Genomic DNA, 23,214 nt, shown 5'->3' with positions numbered 1-23,214 from the left:
GGAGCTATGATCCTGTGAAGGTTCCTTCTCTTTGGGTGTCCACCGCCCGCGCCGATACCCGTCGTGCGCTAGGGTTTTAGTTGTATTAGTGATGTTATATGTATGATACTATTCGGGATGTATTAGTGATAATATTCGATGATGTACGGACGCATGAGATGATTTACTTTTGCTTATTGAATGCATGCTAATTTGAATACTTATTTATTTTACGATTTGGTTTTGCTTATTGAATGCTCATGTCAATATGACTCCTATAAGATATTTTGAAATGTATATCTTGTGTTGTTCAAATAGGATATGTGCTTGCCCAAGTGTCCGGTCATGTTTGCAGGTTACACCTCCGAGTGGCCTATGTTTGCCGGAGTGTTGATTCATTTCCGTTCCGGCAAATTTCAGGCGCTCGATATGTCCTATTTTAGCAAAGGTCATGCCGGATTTTTCCGTGAATTTTGGCATGACTTGTGCCAGAATATGTAGGAAATATCGAGTGCCCCGGATTTGTGTGTTGAGTATCCTGGTAGTTCTCTTGAATCGATTTTCAATTAATGTTTCAACTATGAACATAGGAAATGTCTGACGATGAAAAGGATTTCGGTATTTGCAAATACTGCGAAGACGAGCGCGGCCTGTGCGACGGAATCTTCCTAGATGATGATAGGCGCTTCAGCATCAAGCTGGACGAGAACTTCGAAGTGGATACAGTAAGTCACAACGACAAGTATTTTTTCGTAATTAAGCATGACATCTGCTTCAACTTATAATTTATTTATTTTTTACTATTCTACTAGCGTATCCCCTGCCATGCAAGAGTTTTTGTCTTGGATAAGATAGGTTTCAATAAAACTACTATGGAGGTAAAGAGAGTTTACTTGAAGACCGAGCATGGTTGTACTTTCCACGCAAAATTATACAACACCGACACCTACACCTATTTTGGATGCAAAACTTGGCAAGCACTATGCAAGACTTATGCATTTGAGCCTGATATGGTTATCACATTTGATATTCGTCCGGAAGATGATATTGAAGGTAATATCGACATCTGGGTCGATGTGTAGACGCCTCCAGTTATTCTTGGGGAACGTAGTAATTTCAAAAAAATTCCTACGCACACGCAGGATCATGGTGATGCATAGCAACAAGAGGGGAGAGTGTTGTCCACGTACCCTCTTAGACCGAAAGCGGAAGCGTTAGCACAACACGGTTGATGTAGTCGTACGTCTTCACGATCCGACCGATCCAAGTACCGAATGTACGGCACCTCCGAGTTCAGCACACATTCAGCTCGATGACGTCCCGCGAACTCCGATCCAGCAGAGCTTCACGGGAGAGTTCCGTCAGCACGACGGCGTGATGACGGTGATGATGTTGCTACCGACGCAGGGCTTCGCCTAAGCACCGCTACGATATGACCGAGGTGGAATATGGTGGAGCGGGGCACCGCACATGGCTGGAATAGAACAACAGATCAACTTGTGTGTCTAGAGGTGCCCCCTGCCCCCGTATATAAAGGAGCAAGGGGGAGGCGGCCGGCCAGGAGGAGGGCGCGCCAAGGGGGGAGTCCTACTCCCACCGGGAGTAGGACTCCTCCTTTTCCTTGTTGGAGTAGGAGAGGGAAGGAAGGGAGAGAGGAGGAGAAGGAAAAAGGGGGGCGCCGCCCCCCTCCTTGTCCAATTCGGACTAGAGGGGGAGGGGGCGCGCGGCTGCCCTGGACGCCCCTCCTCTTCTCCCACTAAGGCCCATGAGGCCCAATTAACTCCCCGGGGGGTTCTGGTAACCCCCCGGTACTCCGGTAAATGTCTGAAACCTCTCGGAACCTTTCCGGTGTTTGAACATAGTCGTCCAATATATCGATCTTTACGTCTCGACCATTTCGAGACTCCTCGTCATGTCCGTGATCATATTCGGAACTCCGGACTACCTTCGGTACATCAAAACACAAAAACTCATAATACCGATCGTCACCAAACTTTAAGCGTGCGGACCCTACGAGTTTGAGAACTATGTAGACATGACCGAGACACGTCTCTGGTCAATAACCAATAGCGGAACCTGGATGCTCATATTGGCTCCCACATATTCTATGAAGATCTTTATCGGTCAAACTGCATAACAACATACGTTGTTCCCTTTGTCATCGGTATGTTACTTGCCCGAGATTCGATCGTCGGTATCTCAATACCTAGTTCAATCTCGTTACCGGCAAGTCTCTTTACTCATTCCGTAATACATCATCTCACAACTAACTCATTAGTTACAATGCTTGCAAGGCTTATAGTGATGTGCATTACCGAGAGGGCCCAGAGATACCTCTCCGACAATCGGAGTGACAAATCCTAATCTCGAAATACGCCAACTCAACAAGTACCTTTGGAGACATCTGTAGAGCACCTTTATAATCACCCAGTTACGTTGTGACGTTTGGTAGCACACAAAGTGTTCCTCCGGTAAACGGGAGTTGCATAATCTCATAGTCATAGGAACATGTATAAGTCATGAAGAAAGCAATAGCAACATACTAAACGATCAAGTGCTAAGCTAACGAAATGGGTCAAGTCAATCACATCATTCTCCTAATGATGTGATCCCGTTAATCAAATGACAACTCATGTCCATGGCTAGGAAACTCAACCATCTTCGATTAACGAGCTAGTCAAGTAGAGGCATACTAGTGACACTATGTTTGTCTATGTATTCACACATGTATTATGTTTCCGGTTAATACAATTCTAGCATGAATAATAAACATTTATCATGATATGAGGAAATAAATATTAACTTTATTATTGCCTCTAGGGCATATTTCCTTCAGTTATACCATCATGTGAGTTGACAACTAATTTCTATTGACAGCTTATTTCTGTTCAAGCAAACATGTCCAGCGCTTGGTAGACATGACCTATTACTGTCCTGGGGCTGAACTAAACTGCGAGGAGATAAGTCATTATGTTTCATGGCTTGAGGATCTTCATACTGTCAAGACAAATTATTTTTCTGGACTTAAAAATCTTAGTACTCAAAACGTGCGACCAATAGTGTTCGTACTGAACTACGGTCACATCTATTTAGGAAAGATGGTAAGATTTTTACTATTTGTCCTCAGTGCATCTTTTGCATACATTATTTTTTAAGCTAAACTTCATTGCTAAGTATGTTACTATACGATGTTCTTCAACAGGGACTCCCGATGAATGTTGTGCCTCATTGGATCGAGACTAAAGGTCGCATGAGAATTGTTAGCTTACGGCCAAGATATCCTACAATGCACTTTAGTGCATTCAGGATTTCTAATAGCGAGGAATGCTTAATAGTGAAAGACTGGAGCAAAATTGTGAACGATCGCAGAGAAGTACTAGGGGGCAGCAATCAGAAGCGCAGCCCACGATTAGGAGACAGGTCCATCTGCATGCTCCAACTTGATGAAGCAGGAGTGCTACACATGTTTTATGTTATTTTACCTGAGAGAGAGCAGCAGGAGTGATTAGCTAGCTAGAAATGAGTTTGAAGATCATGATGTGCTACACTATGACTATGATGATTAAATAGCTAGTGTTGGTGGTAATGACTATGATGATGATTATTAGCTAGTGTTGGTGGTGATTAGATAGCTACCGTAACTAGTGTTGGTGGTGATTAACTAGCTAGAATGAGTTTGAAGATGATGATGTGCTACACTATGACTATGATGATTAAATAACTACTGTTGGTGGTAATGACTATGATGATGATTAAAGAGCTTGTGCTGGCGGATTAGATTCAAGTGGAGGCAACATGTGGTGCACATCGAAAGTACTACTAGTCCAAACTAGATCAAGTTTGGATTAGTAGTATACTTTTGACATGCACCACATATTGCCTCCACTTGAACCTAATCCACCTTCATTTGACACACAGTTATGGACATAATGATATAAACCTCATAATTGGTATTGTACCAAAATTTGTATAACGGCGTATAAATACACCCAAAATAAAAAAAATGAAAAAAAGAATACTAGTAGCGATGGATAGTAAACACGCTGCTACTAGCTAGATTAGCAGCAGCGCGGGAGAGAACACACGCTACGGCTATGTGTTTTAGCAGTAGCGCATGTAGCATGCGCTACTGCTAAGTAATAGTTGTAGCGCCTTATTAGTAGCATGGTGCCCCGCGCTACTAGTGGGCATTAAACTCGTGCTACTACTAGGGTTTTCCCTAGTAGTGTATGGACTTTGGTGGACTTGTCCAATGATCGGCAAGCCATAGAGAATAAATGGATCTTCAAGAGGAAGACGGACGCTGATAGTAGTATTGCTATCTACAAAGCTAGACTTGTCGGAAAACGGTTTTTGACAAGTTCAAGGTGTTGACTACGATGAGATTTTCTCACTCGTATCGATGCTTAAGTCTGTCTGAATCATGTTAGCAATTGCCGCATTTTATGAAATCTGGCAAATGGATATCAAAACCACATTCCTTAATGGATTTATTAAAGAAGAGTTGTATATGATGCAACCAGAAGGTTTTGTCAATCCTAAAGGTGCTAACAAAATTTTCAAGCTCCAGCGATCCATCTACGGACTGGTGCAAGCATCTCGGAGTTGGAATATACGCTTTGATGAGTTGATCAAAGCATATAGTTTTATACAAGACTTACGGTGAAACCTGTATTTACAAGAAAGTGAGTGGGAGCACTACAGGCTTTCTGATAAGTATATGTGAATGACATATTGTTGATCGAAAATGATGTAGAATTTTCTGGAAAGCATAAAGGAGTGTTTGAAAAGAGTTTTTCAAAGAAAGACCTCGGTGAATCTGCTTACATATTGAGCATCAAGATCTATAGAGATAGATGAAGAACCTTGATAAGTTTTTCCAATGAGTACATACCTTGATAAGATTTTGAAGGAGTTCAGAATGGATCAGTCAAAGAAGGAGTTCTTGCCTGAGTTGTAAGGTATGAAGTTGAGTAAGACTCAAAACCCGACCACGACAGAAAATAGAAAGAGAATGAAAGTCATTCCCTATGCCTTAGTCATAGGTTCTATAAAGTATGCTATGCTGTATAGCAGACCTATTGTGTACCTCACCATGAGTTTGGCAAAGGAGTACAATAGTGATCCAAGAGTAGATCACTGAACAGCGGTCAAAATTATCCTTAGAGGACTAAGGAAATATTTCTCGATTATGGAGGTGATAAAGAGTTCGTCGTAAAGAGTTACGCCGATGCAAGCTTTGACACCGATCTAGATGACTCTGAGTCTCGATCTAGATACATATTGAAAGTGGGAGCAATTAGCTAGAGTAGCTCCGTGCAGAGCATTGTAAACATGATCACACCTTAGTTCTCTTGGGTGTTAATCACATAGAGATGTGAACTAGATTATTGACTCTAGTAAACCCTTTGAGTATTGGTCACATGGCGATGTGAACTATGGGTGTTAATCACATGGTGATGTGAACTATTGGTGTTAAATCACATGGCGATGTGAACTAGATTATTGACTCTAGTGCAAGTGGGAGACTGAAGGAAATATGCCCTAGAGACAATAATAAAGTTACTATTTTATTTCCTTATATCATGATAAATGTTCATTATTCATGCTAGAATTGTATTAACCGGAAACTTGATACATGTGTGAATACATAGACAAACAAAGTGTCCCTAGTATGCCTCTACTTTACTAGCTCGTTAATCAAAGATGGTTAAGTTTCCTAGCCATAGACATGTGTTGTCATTTGATGAATGGGATCACATCATTGGATAATGATGTGATGGACAAGACCCATCCGTTAGCTTAGCACTATGATCGTTTAGTTTATTGCTATTGCTTTCTTCATGACTTATACATGTTCCTATGACTATGAGATTATGCAACTCCCGAATACCGGAGGAACACTTAGTGTGCTATCAAACGTCACAACGTAACTGGGTGATTAGAAAGATGCTCTACAGGTGTCTCCGACGGTGTTTGTTGAGTTGGCATAGATCGAGATTGGGATTTGTCACCCCGTGTTTCGGAGAGGTATCTCTGGGCCCTCTCGGTAATGCACATCACCATAAGCCTTGCAAGTAATGTGACTAATGAGTTAGTTGCGGGATGATGCATTACGAAACGAGTAAAGAGACTTGCCGGTAATGAGATTGAACTAGGTATGGTGATACCGACGATCGAATCTCGGGCAAGTAACATACCGATGACAAAGGGAACAATGTATGTTGTTATGCGGTTTGACCGATAAAGATCTTCATAGAATATGTAGGAGCCAATATGAGCATCCAGGGAGACTAAGGCATAGCCTACTGGCGGGAAGGGGCTGATGCCTTCCCACCCACCCAGGTTCAAGGCATGGTACTTGCAATTGGGGTTTGTTGCACCAATTATACTGTCGGGGGTTCCCTTACAGTCTTTCTGTCAAAAAATATATGATCATCCAGGTTTCGCTATTGGTTATTGACCGGAGATGTGTCTCAGTCATGTCTACATAGTTCTCGAACCCGTAGGGTCCGCACGCTTAACGTTCGATGACGATTTGTATTTTGAGTTATGTGTTTTGATGATCGAAGGTTGTTCGGAGTCCCGGATGAGATCACGGACATGACGAGGAGTCTCGAAATGGTCGAGAGGTAAAGATCTATATATTGGAAGGCTATATTCAGACATCAGAAAGGCTCCGAGTGATTCGGGTATTTTTCGGAGTACCGAAGAGTTACGGGAATTCGCTGGGGGAAGTAGTGGGCCTTAATGGGCCATACGAGAAAGGAGAGAAGGGCCTCAAGGGGTGGCCACACCCCCCCCCCCATGGCAAGTCCGAATTGGACTAGGGAGGGGGCGGCGCCCCCCTCTCTTGCCTTCTCCCTCTCCTACTCCTTCCCTCTCTCCCCTCTTGGAAAAGGAAGGGGATTCCAACTAGGATTGGGAATCCTAGTTGGACTCCCCCTATAGGCACGCCCCTCCTAAGCCGGCCTCCTCCTCCTCCCTCCTTTATATACGTGGCCAACGGGGCACCCCAAAGCACAACAGACAATCTCTTAGCCGTGTGCGGTGCCCCCCTCCACAGTTACACACCTCGGTCATATCGTCATAGTGCTTAGGCAAAGCCCTGCGCCGGTAACTTCATCGTCGCCGTCGCCACGCCGTCGTGCTGACGAAACTCTCCCTCGGCCTCAACTGGATCAAGAGTACGAGGGACGTCATCGAGCTGAACGTGTGCTGAACACGGAGGTGCCGTACGTTCGGTGCTAGGATCGGTCGGATCGTGAAGACGTTGATAAAACGCTTCCGCTTTTGGTCTACGAGGGTACGTGGACACACTCTCCCCGCCCATTGCTATGCTTCTCCTAGATAGATCTTGCGTGATCGTAGGAATTTTTTTGAAATTACTGCGTTCCCCAACACCAACGGCTCCTCTGCTTCTCTTCCTTCTTTCTTTCTTCTTCGCCACAACCCCGATTCGCTTCTGCTCCTCTTTCTCTCTTTCGTTCGATTAGAACCCTAATCCAAGACGAGGCAGTAGATCGGGCGGAGCAGGTTCATTTCGAGGATCCGCTCTCTGTAGAGACGAAGTTTCTGAAGAATCTTTATGGCCGCCGATGGTTCGTCTTACACACTCTGCATACCAACTATGTGGTAATTTTGTTAACTCATTCATCTTACACACTCTGCATACCAACAAAAGTCCCAGTGATTAGAACCGATTAACAGTGCCTTTTACCACAAGAAGAAGTGATTTCACTGTTGTCAAGTTAGTTTCTGATCACTTGTTGTCTATGAGCCACTCTGTAGTTTTTTAGTGTGCAAGAGATACACTATTAATCGCATTGTTACAGATAAGGTGTTTATATCAGTATTACACACAAAAACTAAAAATCATGGAACATATATGCACCTTTTGCATGACAAAGCATAAGAGGTACTCCCTCCATAAAGAAAAATAACTTTAGTGATCTAAATGCTCTTATATTTCTTTACGGAGAGGTACCGATGAAGCCTTCTGTGCAGCCTCATGTGAGCTCTCAATTTTGTTTTTCAATGGCCGGAGAGACCACACAACACCAAGTGGATCAGCCGCAACGAAGCAGTTTCGGTGAAACTTGTGCACATAAACATACTAGCGCAAACCTGGCACATGAGAGCCAGCCACTGAGACCAACAGCCACACTTAGGTTCACAGGGTTCCTTCCTAGAGTTAATAGTCTTTTTCAAGACTGCCAAAACACTTTTGATGTCTATGTTTCCTTGATGGGAATCGATTACCTCCTCCTTTACCTGTATTGCCAAATATAGAATATACAATATATTTGCTCGTAATGGCAAATATGCAATCAACTACCTAGAGTTAATAGTCATTTTGCCTTTGTAGCTGCTGCTTTTTTGGTACAACTCATCTGTTTTAGTTTTGTGGTGCTGTAGAATGAATTAATTCCTTTAAGAATCCATTTTCAACAACTTCTGTTTACTTCGTTCAGATCAATTTTTCACTGTGTATATATACACACTAGGGAAAGAAAAGTGCTCTGTGTTTGACAAAGCAGAATGCTTTGTTACAGGAAAGTATCAAACTGCTCCATGTCTTCGACAAAGCAAAGTGCTGTGTGACAGGAAAGTATCAAACTGCTCCATGTGTTCGACAAAGCAGAGTGCTCTATGACCGTCAGTTATAGCACGGTTTTGTCTTGGCTAGTCTTTGTTGATAATAATCATCAACATGTTGTCTTTTTCTCTCAAGGTTCTTGAAAAGAAAGAAGAAAGGAATGCCCCTGGGACTATGTTTCCTCAACTAATCCTATCGCACAATCCTCCCTTGGTTGCTATTTAGTTTGTCAATTATTATGCTGTATATGTGCGCCCTTCGAAGGTACCTATTGGAAACACAAGATACATTATCATCAGCATCGCCAGGCCCAAAAAGGATGAGTATTCCTTGCCTGACAATGACATGCTATGATGGTGATATTTTTTACTTCTCTGTGCTGCTAGCGCAGGTCCATCGCCCATCAGTCTGCTTAAGAATTAGGTCTTTTACTGGTTTGTTAAATAATGGATCAGACGTAATGGTGCTAAAACAGCATATTATAATTTATGGTGTTGATTCAGTAAATTGTGTGTCGGAGTGACAAGATGTTCCAGTGCTTCATTACTGTGCTTTTAGTTTCGAAACTGATATTTATTGAGTTTTACTAATCTGCACACCCGCTTTTTACCTGATGGAGTAGTTCACCCAATACAAATATTGTTCACCTATTTTTCAAAAGTAGTTCACCAAATACAGTTTTGGTTCACCCTTTTTCACAATCCATTTACAAATACAAATAGTTACCAAATTTTATTTCACCATGTTTTTTCAAAGTTAGTACACAATGAATTCAAATTTAGTTCACACGATTCAAATTTAGTCATTTTAAATTTAGTTCCCTCATTTAGAACTTAGTTCACTCAATATAATTTTTTCACCCATTTTTCAGAATTAGTTCACCAACGACAAGTTTTGTTCACTCTTTTTTCAAAACAAATTGGTAACAAATTTTCAAAAATAGTTCACTAAAAACAAATATAGTTCACCCATTTGCAAAATAAAGTCACTCAATTTTAGTTCACCTATTTTCATAATTAGTTCACCCAATACAAATTTTGTCTTTGGTGAACTAATTTTGAAAATTAAGTCGCCCATTTCAAATTTAGTTCACCCAATTCAAAATTAGTTCACCCATTTTCAAATTTAGTTCACCCTATACAAATTTTTTTCACCTATTTTAAAAATTAAATAAGCCATTTTTGAAATTAGGTTACTTAGTTCAAATTTAGTTCACCCATTTTAAAAATCAGTTCACCCCATTCAAATTTAGTTCACGCATTTTAAAAATCAGTTCACCCAATTCAAATTTCATTCACCCATTTCAAAAATCAGTTCACCCAATTCAACTTAGTTCACCCATTTTCAAAATTAGTTCACCCATTTTAAAAATCAGTCCACCCAATTCAAATTTAGTTCACCCAATTCAAATTTAGTACATGATTTTAAAAATTAGTTCACCCAATACAAAATTTGTGCACCTTTTTTTCAAAAAGAAAGTTCACTAAATACAAAATATAGTTCACCTAATTCAAATAGTTCACCAATTTTCCAAATTAGGCCACTCATTTCATATATAGTTCACCCATTTTCAAATTTAGTTCAACCAATTCAAAACTAGTTGACCAATTTTCAAATTTTAGTTCACTAAATACAAATTCTGTTCACACAATTTCAAAATTATTTCGCGTAATAATATTTGTGTTCACATTTTCAAAATTAGATCACAAATACAAATATAATTCACCTAATTTAAAATTAGTCACCCATTTTCAAATTTAGTTCACCCAATACATTTTTTGCTCACTCATTTTTCAAAATTATTTCGTGTAATACTAATTTTGTTCACCTTTTCTCCAAATTAGTTCTTAAGTACAAATATTGTTCACCAAATTTAAATTTAGTACACCCATTTCAAAGTTAGTTCACACGATTTCAAAACCAGTCATTGTAAATTTAGTTCACTTATTTCAAATTTAGTTCACCCAATAGAAATTTTGTTCATCCATGTTCAAATATAGATTACTAAATACAAATTTAATTCACCCATTTTCAAGAAATTTTTTCACTATTTCAAAATTATTTCATCAAATACAAATATAGTTTACACATTTTTAAAATTAGGTCACTCGTTTCAAATTCAGTTCACCCATTTTAAGATTTAGTTCACCGAATTAAAAAATACTTCATTTTTTAAAAGAATTAGTCACCTAATTAAAAAATTGTTCACCCTTCCAACAATTAGTCATCGAGACACACAATACAAATTTTGTTCACCTATTTCAAAATTAAATCAGCCAATACATTTTTTTACCTTTTTTCAAATTTAGTTCGCAAATACATATGTAGTTCACCCTTTTTTTGAAGTTCGCAAACTTTCATTTTCTGATCTTTTTTGAATTGACAAAAAAATCATGAAAAAAGCTTTTCCACTACCCTAACATTATGGTAAAGAAAACGTCATTTGAAGATAGTTCCTGAATGAGTTTAAACATCGAGCGAAACAGTTTCTCTTTCTGTACCGGTCTAGCGCTCAAAGAAATAGTCTAGCGTTCCCGTCCAAAAAAAAGAAGAAACAGTCTAGCGATCAACTTCACGAGCGAAAGATCGAAATAGTCTAGCGAACTCTAACTGGGCTTCGTAGAATCAGCCCGCAAAGAAACGTAGTAGGCGCCACAACTCCTAACCGGCGCAGAAGGCGCCGATAAGGAGCTCCCCACTGTGTCGTCCTGGCACTGCACCAGTCTTTTTTAGGTGGTACTTTTAAATTCCGATTTTTCTCATAAAAGAGAGTGTTTTTGGAAAATTTGAGCAGTTTTTGTAATTTCTGAAAACAGTGAGAGCATTTTTTAATTTGTGAACAAATTTTGAAGACACAAACATTTTATGAAATTCCCAAACTTGTTTGGTTTCCTTCCATGCTCTTGTTCTTCTTTCCGTTTGTTCGACGATTTGATAACCTGTCTTGTGGGGACTGTGTCTCTAGCCATTATTATTTGATGGCTCGTTCGGTTTACAGGATTTCCAAATCACAGGGGTAGGGTAGGAAAAGTAAATGGTTAGAATGTGATTCCAACTCAAATCCTTAGAAAATTTCCATGAGGTCTCACGTAATGCTAAGAATCCTCCTCGGGAATCAACAAAATAATCCTGCAAGGAATGAGGTCAATATAGACACAATCCTCTGGGATCTTGTACCTCTATTCTGTGAAACAAATTCTACACAGATGAAAAATTCCTGGACATATGAAAGCTGTATGGCAATGCTATTTTGTGTTGAAAATGCAGAATAACCTTCAGCAGAACTGAAGGGTACAACAATGTTGACTTGGTGAGGCGTGGTCGGTCATTCTGCTTCAGCTGTGGCAACCCAGACGCCGGTTAACGAACCGTGATGTAATAGGGACCATAGCATTTGCAAGAATTTTCATAATACCGTATCACAATCTCTATTTACAATTTTAGCAAGAATCTCTCACCCGGTTTGTACGAGGGATCAATCAACAACTTTATTTTGTTGGCCCAATGCTGTAAGCCTGTCCTCTTTTTCAAGTCCCACGTCTTACAAAACCAGATGATCCTCACCAGATACTTTGCTTGTAAAGTCGCAGTTTTTTCCAGTCAGATAAAGAGAGGAACGACGCAATCGTCCATTTCCTCTTACACAATCTCATTACAAAGCATACAATTGGTATTACAACCTCAGGTGTACATCGAGCAAAAGGAATCAGTAATCGTGGCCTGCATCCGACAAAAAACCTTCTATGCATGTTATCCTCCAAAGAGCCCGGACAAATGGTTGGAGATCAATAAAAAAAATTCAGGCCCTTAGTTCGCAGCCAGAAATTCAGTTGGTTGAATTTGCACTACGAGACCTCCGTGCAAATGTTGCGGCTACAAGTAACGGGAAAGCGATAGTAGCATCACAGTGAACCTGGAATTTCCAGAAGCTGAAATGTTAGATTACAATAATGATGATCATCAAATATGATTGTATGACACCATTGCATAGCAAAATTATGTCTCTTGAAATCACTCGTACTGCCATAAACTCATAGGCTGCAATATTATTCTACAGTGTACATGGGAAAATGATAAATCAAGATGGTCTAAATATTATAAGCCAGCTCAGGATCATGCATGCAATTTTCTATAAGCCAATTGCAGGACACATGAGCAGGTACATCATGATCATTATACCCTAATACCTAAGGAAAATATTACCTAGTACTAGTATGCAAAACACAAAACAAAAATATCTCAAACTTGTGAACATCTATATATACCTTTACAGGCTTTGCTGAACCTTTGATCTTTCCCCATGAAACTGCTTCATCTGGGTGTGCTCCTGAGTCGCTTCCATCAAACTCTTGAGCTGTGTTGATATAGACTGCATAATCTGCACCATTGCGAAACATATTTGCATTGCATATGTGATGCTTTGGAAGGCCTCCACCAAGAATTATGGCACCTGTCTTCCTTGGGCTTGCATGAATGGCTTCACCATTTATCAGCCTTATATCTGCAAACCATTCAAGCATTTGAAAACAAACACAAAGTAAGGATATCAAATAAAGTGGAACTTACCTTGTACAATGTCGATAATAAGACCAGGATTGCGAACTGCATGACAAAACAGCATGTCTCCGAGTGATCCATCAGTCAATGCTGGGCAGTATACAGGAATATTGTTCTGGTCGATTTTAACGAGTCAGCACTTTGCAACTTCAGCCTTTGCACAAATAGTTCTTGAAAGCTAAGAATTTCAACACAGAAAAAACAACCCAGTGTGAAGCATATTCTCCATGGAATAAAGTGAAGGACAACCCAACAAGTGTAACAGCCAGCCAGCAACTCTGCAATGCTTACATATCCTAAACTGTGACCCACCACTTCAGACAAAATAAAAGTTTGGTTCAGGAATGATTACTATTTCTGGGCAAAATCATAATACTCAATATGGTAAAGAATTTTTTATGGTAAAACAAAACCAATATGAGAATCAAACTCAACAAAATTCTTAAGAAGAACCCTAGTTTATCTCCCTGTTTACCAAACATAGTTATTTACAGACTCCCTAAATATGATCAGCATTTACACAAACGCATGCCTGCAGACTTTTTGATAATTTGAAAAATAAAGAACTTTCAAAAGCATACTACCTTGTATGCCCAGTAAAGGTAGGAGCTTTCATCATTTATTTCTTTGCCAAGACGAGCAATCACTTTTGATGGTGTCCAGACATTCTGTAGGTAACAAGAAGTTAAAAGAAACATAAGTATGGTCAGTAGTGAAGCTTGTACAAAGAACTCACATTGTAGGAAATGCTGGATTATCTTTAATTAAACAATCAAATATCAACCGAGGTGCAACACTATCTGCGTAGACTTCAGCAACTTGTGCAGCAACTTATAAAGTGTACTTCACACATTACGTTTGACAAGATTCTGTAGTCTGGATGTTTTATTCGTGTATATATTGCTAGATCCATACATCTGAAAGAAAGGAAACTCATGGAGCTGGGTTACAATAAAGTTCGTGACTTCATGTTATGTAGAATTTCAGTTGTTTTAAGCATCCTTACTATAGCATTTGAAAGAAATACTTATTTGCTGTTCCAGAAAAGTAATTGTGTACCCTTCAATTAAGGAAATTTGCAAAGACTAGAAGACAACCCTATCAAAATTATATTACTACTAGTTTCGCTAAATACAAGATATAATTAATGTACTCTCCTATTCATGCATCCCCTGCAAATTACCAACTTTGCAGCTAATTTATGCATCAGAAGCTTCCATGTGCACTATAATGGACCCATGACACGTACAAGGAAGGGTAGCCATAATCCACACTATCGGGGGATTTCAGTAACTAGGGACATACCGAACGAAAACTAAAACAGATTATTACCAGCTGTGTTTAAGCCAAGAGGAATGATTACCTCAGTAGATTGTTCTTGTAGCATCTGGTCAAAGAGTGGCATGATCCAGTTTTCAAACTTGCAATAGTTATCATTGGGCACCAACAGATTTCCTATCCGGTTAAGTCCTTTTGACCGTAGCAGTGCCCCAGGTAAAGAAAATTCACCTCGGTAAGTTGGTGCGAGGCATTTTATGAGGTCTTCCTCTATACCCCCAGCTGTCGTAACAATAACATCCACCTGAAGAATTTTGTGGAAAATATAGCATGGATTAGGAAATTAGTCATCAATGGCAATGCAGTTAGTGAAGTTAGTGATTAACTGGAACAAACATCTCCAGGCAAGTAGGCATACTTGTGCTACACAGATTCTTAAAATGATATTTAAAGTTGTTTTGCTTTCAGATTTGCAGACGTGACACAAGTTGGAGCACTTACCATGTGATGTTGAGCTAGAAACCGTATAACATCCCGTATACCGGAAGAAACAAGGTTTGAAGTGAAACCAAGAAATATCTTGCACCTGACAGATTCTCTGTATTTCGGGTCAAGTTCAGCTTCATCACAGTCCTCGCTTGGCTTCTCATGCGACAAGCTCCAATCTAACTTCATTGTAGAAAATTACAGCTTTATGTAAGGAGTAGCGAAAATCGGCAGAAATTCTGGAAAAGAATATTTTTTTTCGGAAGCATGCATAGTGATATGACAGGCATTCCTTCATATAGATCATCTCCAGCAAATTTAATGCTAAGCACTTGGATTAAATAGGAGACGCACACGCATTCAGCTAGACTGTTGAGATACATCTGAAAGATTCACTTTGGGGAAAAAACACTTATCAGCTTCACCCTGGCATCGAAACGATATATATCCATCAAGCTATCTAAGTGCTCCAAATGGCAAAATAAATTACTCCGGTGCTGGAGTATCTGCGAACTAATCCCATGCTGAAAAGGGCAAAGCTCGCGGCTGAGGGAGAAAGGGAAAAAGCGGGCATACCATCTGATTGACGACGTCGATGGCGTCGCCGAGGTTGGAGGCCTGGAACCCCGTGGAGGCGAGGGAGCCAAGAAGGCCGTCGAGGCCGAGGCCGGCGTCGTTGAAGTCGGCGCCGGCGATTTTGGTGAACCGCGACTCGTCGAGGGACTCGGACGGCTTGAGCACGATGGCACGGACGCCCTCCATCTCCTTGCTAACAACCTCACTCGCCCTCATCCCATCACATCCCATCTCCTCCTCCTCGCCGCCTCCTTGCTGCTTCTAGAAAAGAAAAGGGGAGTAAAATCAAAATCAAAATCAAATCAAATCCCGTGCGGTGCGCAGGCTAAGAAGTGGAAGGCAGGGGATGCAAGGGAGCTCACCTTGTCGCGGGGTACCACCTTAGCGCCCAGAAGCATGGCGGCGGAAGGGAGGGGAGAGGCGAAGGAGGTCAGCGGCGGCGGGGATCCGGCGCGGCGTGGTGGAGAGAGGTCTGGCCTACTCGTCGGAGAGGGCGTCGGGGGCCGGCGGACTTGGAGAGGCGTGCGTCCGGTGTTTTGTGGGGAGCTCGGCGCGGTGGAGGGAGAGGAGAGGCGCCGTCGGATTCCGGCTGGCCTGTACAGTTTCACGGCGTGGAGTGGCGGCTTCCGCAGGCGGTGGTTTGCTGGGCTGGGCCTCAAGCTTAAGCTTCCCGTCTCCCACAGCAAAAACATCAAGGCCCAAAGGGGAGGCCACGACTAGGCCGCCAAAAGGTGTCCTGTTTCACTGTAGCAGCCTTTTTTAGATGGTACTTTTAAGTTTAGTTTTTTCTGGAAAATACGATTTTTTTATAAAAGATAGTGTTTTTTGAAAATGTGAACAGTTTTGGTAATTTCTGAGCATCTTTTAAAAGGTGAGCATTTTATAATTTATGAACAAAATTTGAAAACACAAACATTTTATGAAATTCCCAAACTTGTTCGGTTTTCCTTTCATGCTCTTGCTTTCCTTTCTGGTTGTTCGACGGTGAAACAATGATTTTGATAACCTATCTTGTGGGGAGCGTGCCTCTAGCCAGCCATTATTCTTTGAGGGCTCGTTCAGTTTACAGGATTACCAAATCACACGAGTGGGAAAAGTAAATGCTTAGAATGAGATGCCCACTCAAATCTTTAGAAAATTCCATGAGCACTCACGTAATGCTCCCCCTCGGGATTGAGGTCAATATAGACACAATCCTCTGGAATCATGTACCTCTGTTCCTCTGAAACAGATTCTACACGGATGAAAAAAATCTTGAGGATCAAAATCTTGTAAGAATCCTCTAGGAAAACCGCAAACCGAATAAGTCCTCATCGGGTTGCTTATGTCTCTTCACCGGATGTTTAAGAGATGATCACGATATAAATGGAAAAGAGGAACATGACTTGATGTAACTTCCATTTTTCTCATTGAGGATCTTGTTGACCCCTCTTCGTCTAGTTCTATTCACTCTCTTCGAGAAATGGTGTAACTTTATTAAAGTAGGAAATGTTGGACATAGGAAAGCTGTATGGCGATGCTATTTTTTGTTGAAAATGCAGAATAGCCTTCAGCGGAACTGAAGGCTACAACAATGTTGAGTTGGTGAGGCGTGGTCGGTCATTCTGCTTCAGCTGCGGCAACCCAGACACAGGTTAACGAACTGCGATGTAATAGGGACCATAGCATTTGCAGGTATTTTCATAATATTGTATCATGATCTCTATTTACAATTTTAGCAAGAATTTTGCACCCGTTTGTACGAGGGGTCAACCTGTTAAACTGATTCAACCAAACAACTTTTTTTTGTTGACCCAATGTGTTGGCACATGTGTTGTGACCATTCATTCAAATAGAAGAACGACACCAGTTAATCTTGTTGTTTGTCCTTTATGGGTTGCGGCCACCAGTTAATCTTGTTGTCTCTGTGTGTGTGTGTCTCTCTCTCTGCCCAGGTCACTGGAAAGTTTGATACTGCGAAGGGCGAGAAGACCCGATGGATGGAGCTGGATCGTAATTGGGTTGCCGCAGAGTGGATGGTTGGATATCTGATGGTGTGAAGTGCCTGATGGCTTGTCATTCTATTGGGTGCTTGATCTGAGCTCCTTTTGTGTTCGACGCACGGATGGAAGGCATGTCTCGGTGAGTCAATGCCTGTGTTTTGACCATTCATTCAAACAGAAGAAGAATGACAAGAGAAGAAAGGAAGGGCCATCAGTGAGTTGATGCCTGAGCTTATTTTTTAGTTTGTGGTGCTGTTGTTGGGGAAATTATTTGGTAGGATGATGAGATGGAATGTTTCATCTAGTGTATGTACTGATTGACTTGCACTTGGTGCATGAATGAATTTTGGAATGAACAACACAACCACATTCTTGTTGATTTGCATTCTCTCCAATGGGTTATGCTGCCAAAATTTCTATGGAAAATCCGCATGACTTGTTCAAATTTTGGCCTTCTTTGTAAGAAAACATAAACTCTTGGTTATTGAGTGTAATTGTTTTGGCCTTGCTTGTGAGAAAACCAAAACTTTTGGGTCTTGACTGCAAAATTCTAGTTGCAAGATTATGTTACTTGTCGCAACTCCGGAGACGAATTTAAGTTTGTATTCCATCTTGTCTAGAAGGTTCCAAAAACTGACAAAACATGTTCTGGAAGGTTCCAAACCTGAGAAAGATATAAAGAAACAGGCAAAAGAAACAACAGAAAAAAAAACAAGACCGGTAGTCGTGCGCGTGACTCTGCCTCATCGAGTGATGATCAAGGCGCATGGCCTAGAGACACATACACGGGTGCCAAAACAGGCCCCAGGCTTCGCGCCTAGAGGCACATACATGGGTGGCCGTCCGGCCCATGCATATTGTGTTGGTGATTTTTTTTCACGTTCAGTTTTTCAACCAATTTTATTTTGTTTCATCTGGTTTCCCTCTTAAAATACTTTGAATGTTTTCAATAAATTCATTTTTTTTAATTTAAAAAAAATTACAAAACATTCAAAAACTAAAATAATGTCCATAAATTTTAAAATAATTAATTTAAAATTTCTATTTTAAAAAAATGTTCAAAAGAAATTAAATATGTTCATGTATAAAAAATGTTCGCAAATATGAAAAATTTATGAATTTAAATATGTTCATAAATTTAAGAAAATACTCATGAATTTAAAGTATGTCCCCAAACTGCAAAAAAGGTTCATAAATACGAAAAATATTCACGAATTAAAAATGAAAAAAAACAAAAAAAGTCAAATCCTCAATTTATATATACCCCCATGTTAAAAATATATATTTTCCCAACGCCTTTCTCTCCTTAGAGTAAACGACGTCATCGGCCCCAATTCCCGACCGTCGCTAGCCATCCCCCACGCCGCCCTGTATCGGCGTAACTACTTCCTTTTCTCCTCTTGCGAATACCCGTGCCTTCTCTGTGTGCAGCCCGCGGATTACTCTATCTGCTCGGGTTCCTAGCATTGGTGTCGCCTTTGGACATCGAAACGGCCTTCCCCTATACTACCTCGACGCTCTTCACACGGTTTACATATACTTATTCGGCTACAGAGTGCATTGTTTTTTCTCCCGTTGCAACGCACGGGCCTATTTAATAGTATTTACTAAAGTTAGTACAAAGTTGAGTCACTTGTTTCGGGTCGGAGGGAGTAGAAGGCAGATCGAAGAGGACGATGGCGAAGATCGAATGGCCGGACCTCCCGCCCGAGCTGTTGGGTGACGTGCTCTCGCGCTTGTCGTCCTACCCGCACGCCTGCGTCCGCGCCGTGTGCCACTCATGGCGCTCCAGCGTGCGGACGCAGCCGCCGCTGCTCCCGTGGGCTGGACTCTGCAGCGCGCCATCCTCGACCTGGCCGAGGGTGCACTTGACCGTCCGCCTGTCCCAGAAGACGACGTCGTCCGCCGGGTCTCCACAAGCCGTCTGCTTTTTCTGGTGCGCCGCGACGGCAGGTGCTTCCTGATTAACCCTCACCCCGGCGACGCGACCCCTCAGCGCATCGAGCCCGAGTACCTCTGTGCTCGCCTCCAGTTCAGCGACTTCCTTCTAGTGCACCCTCGCTGCTCCAGGGACACGACGGTCCCTCGACAGATCACCCACCTTGTCGCTAGTAGCATCCGCAAGGTCATCGTGTCCGATCACCTTGTCGCCGTCCTGACCAGGCGTTTGCACACGAGCAATAACGACAACATCTACAGTCGTGGCGGAACAATGCGCATGGCGTGGGCGCCTTCTCCTGAATTCCTCGGACGTGCCGTCGACATGGCACTCTTCAAAGGGAAGCTCTATATCCTCGTGTCAGAAGTGCTGCGCCGCAGCTATGAGCTCCACGCCCTGGACATGGCCACTGGAGAATCCGTCCGATGCATACGTAGCAGCACGCCGCCAACAAGAGTGGACGAGGGCTACAACCGCGTACGCGAGGTTTGCTTCTACCTGGTCTCCTCCGGCGACCGCCTATTCATGGTCGAACACACGATTGACCACATGACGTATCAACAGACGACATATTTGCCGTCTTAGTTTGAAGTCTTCGAGGCGGCCGACCTGGACCTGGGCGATGACCCTGGACGGTGGAGCGAGGTCGACACGCTCATGGGACGCGCCCTTTTCGTCAGCGAGGGATGCTCCGAGTCACTCCCCGCCAGCGGCATCAGAGCTAGGGAAGATTGCATCTACTTTATGAGTGAGCGTCCAAGGCTCGGCCCAAGGGCCAGGAACGCTACCACGACGGAGCTTGAATCGGGGTTGTACACCATGAGAGATGGGACGACAATAGCGCCGTTGCCACCGTTGGAGACGGCGACGACATCTTCAGTGGACGGGCCATGGTCTCCCACTTGGCTTTTCCCACCGACGCTTTGAGTTCGCCGCGACAGGGGTTTGAGCTGCTCTGTCACTCCTTTCAGAAGATTGAAGCTAAGTAAGACTAGTTCATACTCCCTCAGTTCTATAATGGAGTGCCTATATATTTTTTCTAAATATCAAACATTACAAATTTTGACCATATTTATAAAAAAATGGGTACATCTAGAATACCAAATGCACATTATTGGATACATGAGTTATATTTCAATAGTATACATGTTTTGTACTGTAGATGTAAACAGTTTTCTCTATAAACTTGGTCAAAGTTGGCAACGTTGACTTTCAGAAAAAAAATCTATATGCATTACATTGTGGAATGAAGGGAGTAGTTTACAGAGACCGACCTCCACGAGCTTATTTTGGGGGGAAGGTTTAACTAGCAAGAACGATCCTGTAAAACCCGTGTAACTCTATGTACCTCTAGCATTACTCGTGAGTGTAGCATTTTTGCTTTGTTGAGCAGGTCGACAGCTATATGCATGCACATGACTCTGTCGCCCTCTGCCTCATCGAGTGGCGATCAAAGCACAGATGCTAAAAATGAATGAAATACATAACTGGTTCGGCAAAAGATGATCCCTTTGTTTTGTTTTTAAGAATTTCTGTTGGAACAAGTAATGTGGTTGAATAGGTTATTTTAGTGATCTAAACGCTCTTATATTAGTTTACGGAGGGAGTATTTTTCAGAACTCGTTGACCTGTATTCACAAAAATCATCTGGTCGCATGAACCAAAAATAAGACTAACCTATGACTATGAGCTTTAATATTTGTTCTCCTCCGTTTTTTTAACACAACTCATATAAACATGCATACACTCATCCCTATGAAGCTCACAAAAATAAATAAATAAATATCTCAAAAAAAGAAGGGTGGGGAGGGGAGGGTGAAGGCTATCAGAGAGTCAGGCCGGGTGAGCACCGACTGAAACAAGACTTTCTGTGTAGGGTATCACGTTGAAGAAGTGCACATCCTTCCAATCACGCTCAAGTTCGCCTGACCCATGACGAAGGTATCTTAGCCTGCTCAACTCACAAGCATTTGTCAGCTCACGTGACTGCAGATTGTAGAGGCAGAGCCCGCCATTGTACCATAGCAACAACGTGCCCGGGCCTGGAAGAAAAGCGAGTGGGTGCAACAGGTTCATGAGATACAACGTGTAACGCGGTTCCCACATAGACGTTGCCCCATCTTCTTCCACGAGCGCCCAGATCACCACCAGCCGATGCTCGTTATTAGGCTCCTTGACGCGATAACCAGTTAGACACAACTCCCCGTGCAACACACTCAACTTGAAGCGTTTATCAACGTTGTCGTCATCGTCTTCAGGGTCCAACAGATCAGAAGGCAAATGAATGAGGCTCAACGCCTCATTGTCCAAGCCGAAGCGGAGGAGGCCGCGGTCGGTATGGTATCATCGACGTCGACGATCCAGTACACACCCCCATTGACAGATTGCGCTGTCACCCATGACACGGCGTGGTACCACCGGTCAGCTGCGATTTCCCTCCATGCAGGAGTAGCAGGGTCGCCCACGGTGCACATCTCTACTCCCATATAGAATTTATAGTCTCTCCAAGCAAAGAAGAACTGGACTACCTTGTACATTCCAGTGCGAAGATCACGGCCGAACGCAATGGGGCGGTGGATGGAAGCGGGCACCAGGTAGTGGCTGCTCTCTGGAAGCGTGACGATGCCCCTGGTGGCCGGGTTGATGAGGTACATCTTGGTGTCCGTCGAGACGAGCACAAGGCCGTTGCAGTGGCAGAAGCAGAGAAACAAACGAAACTTGCCGGTGAAGTCCGAGGCGTGTAGGAGCGAAGCGTCGGAGGTGGATATCTTGAGGTGCGACCGGACGAAGGAGGGGTCGGATATGGTTGTGCGCCATGCCTTGACGCACTTGAAGCGAATAAGAGACTTGACTGGCAGTCGGGTCATGATCTCTGAAACAAGCTCGTCCGGCAGCTCGGGAGTCGGCGCCTTATTTCTTTTCTGCCCATTGGAAGTCATCATGGTGTACATGGAGAAGAACGGAAAATCACAGAAGACAAATTAAAAGAAACAAACACTGCGATGTACTAGAGCTCGGGATTGCTAGTAGTTGTGGGTATACGTGTGTATATATATTCACCACATACCTGAGGTTTCCCACTTGAAGACGGTGTCCATGGTAGCCTCCGATTAGGTTTACGCCCTTTTTTTAAGAGTTTTTTGAAACAAAACAAGGTTACACGGTGTTGGATATGGATTGGATTTACGTGTGCGTAGCACAGTATGAGTCTGTTACTACGGCGGTGACCGTGCGTGCCTGTGCTGCTGTGCATGACTTTTTCTCTACCACATGTGTGGAAAACTAAACTAGCAATGGAAACTCTCCACCTCAGATGACTGGTCCTATCAATCCATCGGAATAGCTCTGAACCGTTGATTTGTTCTCCATCACCAGGGACATAAAAGAAAAGAAAAAGATAACATAAAAGAAAAGAAATAACAAAAAATATAAATAAAGAACTAAAAAAGAAAAAGAAGAAAAAACAGGTAGAATAAACAATGGAAAAAGAAAAAAGAACTAGTTTAGGGGAGGTTCTATTACCTTCACAAAACCAGTACGAGGAAGGACTCGGAATGGGCCGGCCCAAAAAAGACCACACGAACGAGGGGGGTACTTGCTAGGTCGTTTCATAGCGACCTACGCGCAGAAGTGACGGGTATCATATGATACGCTCATGAGACGTGCCCTCTTCGTTAGCGAGGGATGCTTCGAGTCACTCCCCACCAACGGCATCAGAGCCAGAGAATATTGCATCTAATTTATGAGTGAGCATCCAAGGCTAGGCCCAAGGGCCAAGAGCTCGAATCGGGCGTGTATAACATGAGAGATGGGACGAC

The 23,214-nt window shown here is 42.4% G+C and overlaps 2 protein-coding genes across 5 annotated transcripts; both read right to left on the bottom strand.

Moving 5' to 3' along the window:
• Positions 1-12,149: 12,149 nt before the first annotated feature.
• Positions 12,150-16,103, bottom strand: LOC109756786 (deoxyhypusine synthase). 4 transcript variants are annotated; one of them, XM_020315620.4, is made up of 8 exons: positions 15,838-16,103; positions 15,476-15,736; positions 14,915-15,082; positions 14,499-14,717; positions 13,720-13,803; positions 13,145-13,250; positions 12,844-13,079; positions 12,150-12,491 (listed from the first exon to the last, which is right to left on the bottom strand). In XM_020315620.4, exons 1-8 carry the CDS (start codon positions 15,871-15,873, stop codon positions 12,405-12,407), a joined length of 1,197 nt encoding a protein of 398 aa, XP_020171209.1. In that variant the 5' UTR covers positions 15,874-16,103; the 3' UTR covers positions 12,150-12,404. The 4 variants fall into 4 exon arrangements, with proteins under 4 accessions (XP_020171209.1, XP_020171211.1, XP_020171212.1 ...); XM_020315622.4 differs by having other exon boundaries at positions 15,476-15,730; XM_020315623.3 differs by having other exon boundaries at positions 14,915-15,078; positions 15,838-16,052.
• A 5,584-nt stretch (positions 16,104-21,687) lies between these two features.
• On the bottom strand, positions 21,688-22,338 carry LOC120975491 (F-box/kelch-repeat protein At2g43270-like). Its single transcript, XM_040402082.1, has one exon. It carries the CDS (start codon positions 22,336-22,338, stop codon positions 21,688-21,690), a length of 651 nt encoding a protein of 216 aa, XP_040258016.1.
• Positions 22,339-23,214: the final 876 nt, after the last annotated feature.

The sequence above is a fragment of the Aegilops tauschii genome, chromosome 3 (assembly GCF_002575655.3).
Source record: "Aegilops tauschii subsp. strangulata cultivar AL8/78 chromosome 3, Aet v6.0, whole genome shotgun sequence".
Lineage (NCBI taxonomy): Eukaryota > Viridiplantae > Streptophyta > Magnoliopsida > Poales > Poaceae > Aegilops > Aegilops tauschii.
This window is presented reverse-complemented; position numbering and strand designations above follow the sequence as displayed.